This window comes from Tuber melanosporum (assembly GCF_000151645.1).
Source record: "Tuber melanosporum whole genome shotgun sequence assembly, scaffold_11, strain Mel28".
Taxonomy (NCBI): Eukaryota; Fungi; Ascomycota; class Pezizomycetes; order Pezizales; family Tuberaceae; genus Tuber; species Tuber melanosporum.
This window is the reverse complement of record NW_003298766.1, coordinates 1129501-1140549: the sequence shown is the minus strand read 5'-3', so window position 1 is coordinate 1140549 and position 11049 is coordinate 1129501. Positions and strand designations below refer to the sequence as shown.

Here is an 11049-nt window from a genome sequence, read left to right as displayed (position 1 = left end):
CTATGGTAATAACATTATCTTATGAGGAAAGATAGCCTTCCCTCTCTCCCTTTCGAAGCACCGCACAGTGATCAAAACTCCCCCCCTTAGAACCGATTAACTTTACCGCCCCACTCACTCCGTACACAATTCCGTCCGTAGCGTCCGTCCCCCCCCCGAACGCAACGTCCCGGCGCCTACCTTCCTATGGTGCCTGACTGCCCGCCTAATTAAAAAAAATTAAAAAAATTAAATGAAAATAAAATAAAATAAAAGGATTAACAGTCTCCAGCAGCAGCCACGTGGGTAACTCTGCCGAAACCGTGCACCGAGAGACATTAAACTATGATACCGCAGGTTAACCCTGAAGGCGTTGTTCAGCAATAAATGATAACATTGTGGAATTTCAGTTGAGGTTAGTGGAGGGCCAATCATGTCGCAGCTCCCGAGATGTGGTAGGCAACGACACTTATCCACCACACCACCACCACCACCACCACCAAACCAGCTCCCTCCCTCGCTCTCCCTCCAGGGTCTCTTTTTTCGCAGAAAAAGAGAAAAGAAAGGATCCGAGAAGAATACGTATAATCAAATTAAACCTCGCGGTTGTGTACGGATGAATTCCCAACTCGTCAACCGTTATTGAAGGGAAAAAAAAAAAGGAATCTATAATTATAAGAGGTGAGAGGATGACGAGTTAAGCTTATGTAGTAAATACAAGAGGAGTCGAGAAATGGGAGTGAGGTTCGACGTGAGCTCTGTAAAGTTATTCACAGGATTTCTATAAAAGGGAGAAGGGAGAGTCGATCTTCACATTTCGTAACATCATGAACAACCGCGGTGATCAATCCATCAAGCAAGGGATGCAACCGAGACGAGATACTGAATGAAGAATGAGTGAAGGAAACCAAAGAGATGTTCGCAGAGAGCTCGAGATACAAAAGCACCGAGGCCATCGAGCCCAATCCCCCCCCCCCTCTCCTCCGCTCAACGCCTCTCATCACATTCGCCATATTGGAGGTTCCAAAACATAGGTTTAACAATAAAATGGTGGTTGGTATTGGAAGATCAAATAACAAAAAAAACACTAATTCGTGTGCGAGGAAACATTGTCGTTCCAGAATGCACACAACGCCCAAGAATGGGGAGAAAAACGAAACAGCAAGGTATCATCAACTAAAAGAATAATGGAAAATGAAAGCAAACTCCAGAATGCCCGTTTTGGTTATGTCAGACCAACCGCCCGCCACCCGCACGAAATGCAATCATAACTGCTCATCATGAACCTGTTTTTGAATAACTTGACAGGACAGCGTGATGTATCGACGAATTGAGAGCCCCACTCGCCCGTACCGAGTGAAACCACAAAGTATACACAAGTACGCGACCGGCAATTGGCCCCAGGAAAAAATAATGTTGAAAAAAGAAAGTCGTGATAAAGTTGCAAACTCCCTAAGAGGAGCCATCATGAAAGAGCATGTGGAAGAATTAAGCGGCTGAAAGAGACGTCTGCTTGAGACGCTCATCCAGCCTCTGGATGTCTTCCTCTGTCGGTTTATAAGGTTGCTTTTTGGGACTATTTGCAAAAACAGTCAGCAATTATTACAGGCACCCATGATGGACGTAAAACTTACGGATCCCTCAAGCCCGTGTCATCTCTATTACTGCCACATCCTTCACATATCTTTGTCCTCTCTACAAAGGTCGTAGAACACTTCGTACAAATCCAGTGAATCCTACGGCGGGGCTTCTTGTAAGTACGACGGGGGCGGGTAGGAAGCTGCCTTTCCTCCTCACTGTCTTCGGGGTCCAATGAATCATAGTATCCGGGCGGTTTGTTCTTCTTGAATCTATTGTTCCAAAAAAATTATTTAGTCCAAATACCCATTAGATATTCAGGATTATTCAGGGTCACTAACGGCTCGCGTGGGCAGCTCCTGCATCTCGTGTGGCTGCACTTCCTGCAAATCTTCTCCCCGGCAAAGTCGGTCTGACAACGATGGCATTTACGGTGGACCCTCTGGCGTGGAGCCTTACGAACGAGATCCTGTCCACCGGTACGACTAGGTATCGTGAGAGTGACACCGTAGGTCGGCTTCTTCTTCTTCTTCCGTCCAACCACCTGGCCAGACCTCTCGCCAACTTTCTCCTTGCCCTTGCCCTTATCCTTAGGCTTCTTGACACTATTTCCCCCAATCGAGTCAGTAACCATCTCCACCAGCTCCATGCCAGACCACGAAAAAAAAGTGCAAACTTACGGTTGCCTCGGACACTTCTTGCACCTCTTATGATTACACGAATTGCAGATCTTGTCAGGACCGAAAGAAGTCGAGCACTTATGGCAAGTGCGATGAACTCTCATACGAATATCCTTTTGAACACGATCGCTGGGCAGGACAGTTGACAAAGGCCAATCAGCTGTAGAAACCTCCAAACCGTGCTTCTTGAAAAGAGCTTGAGCACGCTCAGCAGCAGACACAGCAGGAGGTGGGATGTTCGTGGTCCTAGGTTGACGAACAGCGGGTCTAGTCCGAGTCTTAACCCTTTGCTGCTCTACCTCTTCCTGGGCCTTTGGTTCGGGTCCCGGCCGGGCGACAGAGCTCGGTTTAGATCTATTTTTTGAGAGGTTAGTTGCGAACACCAAAACTTGGCCCCCGAAGCCCTTGAAGCCAAACAGGAGAGCGTGAACTCACTCAATTGGAGGAACAGCAGTGGTGGGCAGCAAAGGTGTAGTCGGAGTATCAGGTTCGCCAGGACCATCGGAAACGGTTGAACGTCTTGATCTGCCCGGCTTATTCTTAATGCTCAGAACCCTCTTGACCTGAGACGCAAAACGCTTGCGTATGGATCTCTCTCCACCGCCGGCCGAGCCCGAGCCACCAGTGGGAGTTCCAGTAGACATTGTTGCAAAAATTCCCAGTACCGATTATCGAGTTTAGTGTATGGGGGTTCGAACCTTGAAGTGAAGGACCGTGGGGGGAAGGTTGTTGTAAAAAGAGAATGGAAGATCAGGCCGTCCAAGTGGTGGTCGGCCGTGGAGTCGGAGAGGGTGTGAGACGAGCTGGGAAAATAAACTCGGCTGGCGGGCTGGGAGGGTAGAAGAAGGGGAAGGAAGAAGTGGAGGTTAAGACCAGGTGCAACACAACAAATTGACGGGTGAAGCGAGGAGGTAAGACGAGACACAACGTGGTAAGGTGTGCGGTTGTTGGGCCCAATAACTGCTGAATGGGTGATGAGGTGCGGTGGGAGAGAGAAGGCAAGTCCAACGACCAGACAGGAAGGACAGCAAGTGGTAAAAAGGATGGCCTGCTGGCTGGCTGCTGCCCTTTCCCTTCTTTCCTTTTCCTTTCTCTCTTTTTTTCGCTGACCTTATTTCTCAGTTTTTTGGTCTCCCTATCCGCCCCGATTGGAACTGGAACCGCCAAAGGTTATTATTATTATTATGGGACAGCCTTGGGCAAGTTGTCGCTTAGCGATTGTAATATCTCCCCCAGAAACTGGCTCACAGCCGTGAGGGTGGGACCAGGGGGCTGGGACCGAATGGGAATTTAAATAAACGTATTCAATTCTCGCCTCAGTCAATGGGCAAGGTAGAAGTGCCTGTTGGGCTTTTTAGAGGCGAGAACAGCCTACCTTACGCTCAGTGAGAAGGGGAAGATATGGGGGAGGTAAAGGTGAGGAGGATAATGTGTGGGAAGGATGGGGGAAGATATAGGGTGGATATGAGGTGTACGAGTATTGTAGTGCGCCTCTAGTGGATGTGATGCTAGCGGGGACAAGAAGGGGAAGGCGGGAATGCTAGACTAGAGAGAAGGGGCGGGTGGCCCTTAGACTACCGGTAGCAATGAGTGCAGTAGCTAACTTGTGAGCGGTTGCTACCGTAGAAAAAAAATACAGGACATGCAATCCCACACAGTAGAGATCACCACGACTGCTCGATTACAATGTTACCGGTAAGTTATTATACATGGAGAGATGAAGCGATTTGTATGGTTCCGGCACCGAGAGAAAGGAAGGCCAAACCCCGGCAACCTCTTCTTCTTGATTTTCTCATCATTTACCGTTCTACCGTATTACCTTGCCCTCTGCCATACATATGCATACATGGAATCGACAACGCAAAGGATAGAGAAGAGAGCGAGCAGCATGAGGAGGAGGAGGAGCATGGGAAGGAACAGGCAGCCATGCAGAGAGAAGAAGGCTAGTCCGACAACCGCAAAAATGTTCGGCTGTTCTACAAGGATGCAAGTCAGTCAGTCAGTGGTGGGGCGTCTTTTGGTTGGATGGAGAAAAAGAGGCAGAGCTTTTCTGGACCCCCCCAATTCGGCTTGCTGGAACGGAAGAAAGAAAGAAAGAAAAGAAAAGAAAAGAAAAGAAAAGAAAAGAAAAGAAAGAATAAAATAAAATAAAATTTAAGTTGGCCAAGACATAAATAACCAATTCCTTGGGGGGCATACAAGTACCGGTAGCCAGGTGAGTTGGACAAGATGGATATCAGTCAATTCTTCCATTGGGACCAGAGTTCCTGAGATCCCTGAGAACACAGACCCATTTTTTCTAGAGATGGGGAGTCCCTGGACCGTGCTGAACCTAAAAGAGTTCCTTCGAAAATAAAAAAAGACAACCCGAATAGGAACTCCAGAAAAGCCCTATTCTAGTATAGTCAAGGTGAAGCTAGGAGGGAGGGGATGCGCTTGCACGATTGCAGGAAAAGAGGCTGGAATCGTGAACCAAGCCAGCCCTTTCGTGGACAAGAGTAGATTAATGAAGCCCCAAAGTTGTGGCAAGCCATTTCCCACTTCTCTCTCCAAAGCAAGCCCTTTCAAACTTCACACAAACGCTTACTGTATACAGGAACATTTACCACCCTTTCCCCTCTGGGAACGACTCAACACCAGGAGAACCCATCGCTATATTTCCCCGCACTCTTGAAATCGGGGACCTCCAGAGACCTATGGGGATGGATCATGTGCTCAAATTAAGCTCGACCTTGGAGTAGAAGGTTATGAAAATACAAGTAGTCGAGTTTTAGCTGGCACTCCCCTCCTTGCATACGTCTCATCTACGAGTACTCGTACTGTACAGTACCTCCTCCGTTCATGAGAAGCAGGGCGACAAGTTGCTGGCTTCACTTTGAGTGCCCAGGCTCTTGCCGAACTGGTAGAAATACTACCGGTACAATCCCTGGATGGATTAAGCGAGCATCAACTTGGTATTGCACTTGCTTCAGTTGACACCCTGTGGATTACGGGTTACACAACTACCAATCAACCATGACAGCGAGAAAAAAGTGGTTGTGACACACACCGGCAAGTTTCTTGGTTTTCAAAACAAGGAAAGGTTTTGCTCGTTTTTTCCTGTCGAGATGAATGAGCATACAGCTGCCAGATTGGCCCGCAGGTTTTATGGGGTTTTGTTTTGCTTTTACTTCTTTTTTTTTTGTTTTAGTCTTTTTGCTTTGGGCCTCTTATTATCTGCCATGGGATATTTACTTCCCGAACGCAGCGATTTGTGCCCCGGGGAAGCGTTTGCTTTGCGCTTGCATGTACCTACCAAAAATAATACCACGAATTTAACAAAATAGCACTGCGCGCAGCGCCATTAGCACTCTGGCGCTGAGGGAAGTACGAGTAGGTACAGTACTCGTACTTGTACCCGCTTTTCCCACGCCCCCCATCAGCGGCGCGATAGGGTGAGCCTTGGGGGGCAATCTCATAGATCCCGAGCAACCAGCAAGGAGCATCTCAAGTGCGAGCTAGAGAAAAGAGGGGGTGGGTCGCGGTTAAAAGAGGCGCGCGCGCACAACGAGTTTTCATCAGTGATTCGCTCCGTTCACAGGGATTGAAGGAAAGATAGACATGAACAATACAAACTCAAACGAGCGCAAGCACCGCTGCACAAGGCATCATCTCGATCCCCTACAATTCCAAAGGTAATTTGCACCCCAAAGCCACCACGATAGCACCGATTTTCACCTCGATACCGCTTCCCACTGAATCCCCCACCCAGTCCTAGAAGCACTCTTGGGTAGTGCCGATATGTTGCTACTTAGCCGCTCCGCCGCAGCAGCCTCCGAGAGACCTCTGAGAGACCTCCGAAAGCTCATCCGCAATGAGTACTGTACTTGTACTAGTACTGGGCGAGTGGAGACTGTACCGCGTGTGCGAAGAGAGAGAAACAAGACCGCCGTGTGGAACCCTAGCCCAGGTCGGCGAGTCGACCACTCTGCACAATCTTGCGATTAATCTCTCGGCATGATACGTTGTACAGTCGTGTCTGAAAAGTCTACGCACCCCTCACGGCAACGGCACTACCACCACAAATAATGATATTAACTACACCAAAAAAATCATATGAGTACAATTTTAAAATAGATGAAAGTAGAAATAGAAAATAACAGTTTCCTAATGCTACCATTTTGTATGGCTTCCATCTGCATCCAATACAGCCTGAATTCTCTCAGGCATTCTCAATAGGGTTGAGATCTGGTGAGTTGGGAGGCCAAGCTAATCTTTGATATCTACAGTCCTCCTGCAATTTTCTGTTTTCTGCTCCATTGTACCATGATGCATTATCAGCAGCCATATAGATGGTTTCAGGAGCCCCATTTATCCCTTCTGTGAAGGGGATGAGGTATGACTGGTGAATCTTAGTTGCATATTAGTGGGAATTGAGACCAAGCCTATCTCTTTTGCTGGTCCTTTCCTCCTCACTCCTCTTTTTTACAAGAATCAGCTCAGTACTCCCTTCATGCATCATTGCAGCATATACACCTATATTGGTGTGTCCTGACTTAAAGCTAGGCTTTAAGTTCTTTCCTTCCAACTCTTCACCTAGTCTAAGTCTGACCTTCCTTCCCACTAGAGTTGGATCATATTCAATTGTGGCCTCATCCACAAAAACAACCCATTTCCAAGCTCTTGTCCAGTTCCTCCTGACTCTAGCAAACTCCTTTCTCTTCTCCTTCTGTCCTTTTCTCCAAAAAGACTTCTTCCTAGATATCCTAAGCATAAAACCAGCTTCTTTGGATATCTTGCTAATAGTATCTTTTTCAAGACCAATATTGGCTTTGTGGGTAATGTCTCTTAGTGCTAAATGAGGCTCAGCATCAATAATATCAAGAATTACTTGCCTTTTGGCATCAGTAATCTTAGTTGGTCTGCCAGATCTGGGTGCATCAAGGGTATTTCCATCTCTGGATTTCACATTTTTGACTACTGTTGAAACAGTTGACTTGGAGAGGTTCATAAGCTTTGAAATTTTACCATACCATATATTGGTATGTTTATATAGGGCATAGATTTTCCTTTTCTGGTCTTCTCTAGGGGCTGGAGAATGTGGTGGTGCCATGGTGGGGGGGTGGTGTTAAGGTAATTGAGGGTTTCGGCGTTGCCAAGAGGGGTATATAGACTTTTCAGACACGACTGTACCTAGCCGAGTTTTTGTGTGAACTTATAGTTTGAGATTCCTCCGAATGCTAGCAGCGATGGACTCGAGAGTAAAATCTCAGCGCAAGCCTACGAACGGGCCAGGTATATCCATCCATCCACCCATACCGGCAGTATGGTGAGGGAATCCCTTGCTTAACACCTACTTGTACAGTACTTGTAACGTACGATAGTGGTCAAGTGTGTTCCCGGATCTTGTTATTTAGTGGTCGGGAATACCGATGTTCTTTCGCTAAAAATGGCGTTCCCTCAATTTTTTTTGTGGGACGTGTGAAGGAGGTTTCAGCGTCGCGGGTGGAGAGGGAGAACCTACCATACCGTCCTCAATTCAATTATCAGCGTGGTTCAGAGTGCCGGTAAACAGGTCACGACGTATCACGTTCTTTCAATCAGCACAGAATGCTTTGGCCATTTTATGTGTCAAGGCTATACGAGTACCTGTACCCTACCGGGGGATATGAACGTGGGCAGAAACGCCACCTAGGGATTGAGAAGGCACGGTATCAGTCTTGCTTGTTTGAGCGATTCTCACACCAAATTCGTTCTCCATATCCCATGAGGGCAGTAACGGTCGGGCCTCGAGAGTCCCGGGATGCAGTCGAGTGCGAGTAGGGTTAACCACGTCTACGAGTATGATACAGTACCAGTACTCGAGCTCTCGTGCAACCCGAGTTATGATAACTTAAAATGCGAACAAGGGGGGATCTGTATTGGGAAAGTGCCTCGGTGATGCGCACCGCCAGAACGGATAAACGATGCAGCGGCCGAATAGAAAAAGAGAAAGAAAAAAGAATTTCACCACCACACACACTCATGTCAACCCGTTCCTCCGGGATTAAATTGAACCATCATCTTTGTTTGGAGGGATAAAACGGCTGCCCCAAAATGGAGCGTTTCTACTGATCGTCAACATTCTTTTGAATGTCGGAATCTAATCCCTTGAGGAAATACACTATAGATCTGGCTAAATTCTGCCCGTTGACCCCCCCCATCAAGGGGGAGGAGCCGGAGGAGAAACCAATTACGATACCACCGGGTCCATGTACCGTACCGTATAATCTCGCACCGCGGCAACCACGACGATGCTGATTAATAATAACATGGCCTTTTATTGGCTGGTGGGGTCTCTTTTAGACAATTTGGTGCTACCTTGTATCTGTGAAGCCGGCCACCCAGGCGAGATTATCCGGTATAAATATACATGATATGATAAAATGGGAGGAGAAAGGTATGATACCATCAACGCAGGGGGATGCAGCATCTCAGAGGTTGAATTGTGGGTCTAGTACCCCCTTGGGACAGCATATTTCGATTGCGCCGGGTCTAGCTAGACTGTCCGTGTCGTTATGTCATTTGGCATGTGGTGAAGTAGCAGGACAGAGATAGCGCAGCGAAATAACTCCGGAGTTCAGGAGCCTATCTTTCCTCTGCCGGCAGACTGCCGGCATGTGGGCACCCAGATAACCCGGACCAACCACGGGAAAATGCAGATGGCCGTCCCAAAGAACCGAGAAGTGCGGATGCGCATTGGTCCCTCTCTCCCGAGGGGCCATCGCACACTTCTACTCTTTGTCAATCAGGTTTAGTATCCGGTGATTTGGACCCCTCATCCTCACGCTGCTGATGTCCCCCTCCAAGCCCCGATTGCTGGGTGTGCTTTTGAGTCACTCCCAACAAACTTTACACCGGGGACATTCATCATTCCTGAGAGGTAACATCAAGCCCTGAGCTTCGACACAATAACCCCTTATACGTGGGGTGGTAGGAAGGGGGTGGTTTGATCCTTTGAACATGGCATTCCAGTAGGTAGGGTTCGGCGTGTGCATCCATCCGTCACATGTCGTAGATCCCATTTCTCCGAGTCGAGGAAGGAGTGAAGTATTAGGACAAACAGGGGGGCGAATACCTGTGCAAAGAACAAAAAAGTGCCAATTTATTCACTTGGCTATAACAAAGGTGGCGTTATTTTCCTTTTTAGGCATCGAGGAGTCTGGACTTGTGAGTGAAGGAGACTTCCCACTGTCCGTCTATACTTGTCCCAATACTTCACCCATACCCAGAGCATGAGACTGCCCGCATGCTTCAGGTCTTGCAAGGTCCAAATGTTGATATTAGGAGACCCTTTTCAGCCGCATATATTCGAGTGCCGTACGCCACACAAGCAATAGTTTCCCCGGTGGATTGATGGCGTACAGAGGGGTCTTCCTTCCACCCTGATGTTTTTTCCACCGGAGGCCAAAGCGGGCGAAGCTTGGATTTGAATCATGGGGGTGGAACGAGGCAACAAGGTCCACACGTAAACACCTTACTTTGCGCCGTACGGTGCGAATACCGTAAGAAGCGGGAATTATTTTGCCCTAGGTAACTGTATGTTTACCTAACTTGAGCTCTGCTCCGCGCTCTAACAGATTTCAGGCAAATGATACGTGCGGTGAGTTGTTTGTATCATGATGTAGGACGACACTGTCGCCACGCCGTATATGCGAGGTAGCATTACCAGATATATTATTAAATGTGAAGGATGATTAGGAGCCTGCCATACCGATACAGCACGGGGCTGCTGCTGCTGTACGAGTAAGCTACCCCTAGAGGCTTGTCAGGGTGCGCTATCCCTCCCATAATACCGGTATCGCCGCTAGTCGGAGCTTTATGTCTGCCCATAGCGCAGGACACAGGTAGATCCATCTCCCCTCGACAAGCTGCCTCCCAGGGTTTGAAACATCAGGCTTCTCCAATGACGACAAGATTGTAGACCCGTTTCCTCAAATAGTCACGGCAAAGGCCGTGCGCAGTGGTTCCCCTGGTAGAAACGGGGAACACTGTGATCATTGGGGTAAAACTCAAGGGGTCTAAGCCCAGACGAGACATGCTCCGCACCCGCGGTCGTTCCCCCCCGCAGGAAGTCTGTGCGAGTGGCACTAAGAAACCATGGTTGAGGCTGGCGAGGGGTTCCTCGCACTCTCTCCCTCGTTTTCTCGCTCTTTTATATATTTTTTTGTTTCCCGCATTTGCCGATCCCCCCCCCCAAAAAATAGCATTTGGTTAGACTCCATTCAAAGGTCTCACTATTTTTTCTTCCGGCAAAACCTTGAGAGGTTCAGACGTCATATGGTATCCCCAACCAATATCTAACGATACCTTGCTCCTACCATCGTACCGTACTATACTAGTACGGTACTCGTAAAAGTACTCGAGTACTCGAGTACAGTACCCATGATAGAGTTTGTGAAGAGCTAACTTAGGTCAACCTGCAAAACAATCCCTGTCTCAAACAAAAGCACCCCCTCGGGTACTCGTACTTGTACTAGTACAATACGGTATCATACCAGTTGAACGAGATCGACTCGGGGCCGTATCAATCATGATAACTCTTCAAGTTGGTGGAATGCTCAAGTTATGGCCCCACCAATGACTAAAAAAAAATCCGATTGCGACTGCGGCTTTTAAAATTTTATTGACAACGCTTTTTGCATGCATGCATGCATGTATGTATCCGTTTCCGTGAACCAACGTCGGCAGGACAGGACTTCTTCCCCGTTACCAATCATCACCATCTCTCCCAAACAGTAGTCCAGGATTCTCTGGATAATACCGTAAAGTCTCGTGAGATCCACTATTAGAT

The 11049-nt window shown here is 48.0% G+C and overlaps 1 protein-coding gene; it reads right to left on the bottom strand.

The window, feature by feature from the left end:
* Positions 1–757: 757 nt before the first annotated feature.
* On the bottom strand, positions 758–3656 carry GSTUM_00004378001 (uncharacterized protein). XM_002835590.2 has 5 exons: positions 2673–3656; positions 2238–2591; positions 1899–2162; positions 1614–1829; positions 758–1555 (listed from the first exon to the last, which is right to left on the bottom strand). Exons 1-5 carry the CDS (start codon positions 2879–2881, stop codon positions 1468–1470), a joined length of 1131 nt encoding a protein of 376 aa, XP_002835636.1. The 5' UTR covers positions 2882–3656; the 3' UTR covers positions 758–1467.
* Positions 3657–11049: the final 7393 nt, after the last annotated feature.

What these genes read in the sequence shown, in the direction of transcription:
- GSTUM_00004378001 (XM_002835590.2), bottom strand. Translation starts at nt 2,881, where the DNA reads ATGTCTACTGGAACTCCCACTGGTGGCTCGGGCTCGGCCGGCGGTGGA. An exon ending in ACTGCTGTTCCTCCAATTGA is followed by an intron (nt 2,592 to 2,672) that starts GTGAGTTCACGC and finishes CTCAAAAAATAG; the next exon opens with ATCTAAACCGAGCTCTGTCG. An exon ending in GACACGGGCTTGAGGGATCC is followed by an intron (nt 1,556 to 1,613) that starts GTAAGTTTTACG and finishes TTTTGCAAATAG; the next exon opens with TCCCAAAAAGCAACCTTATA.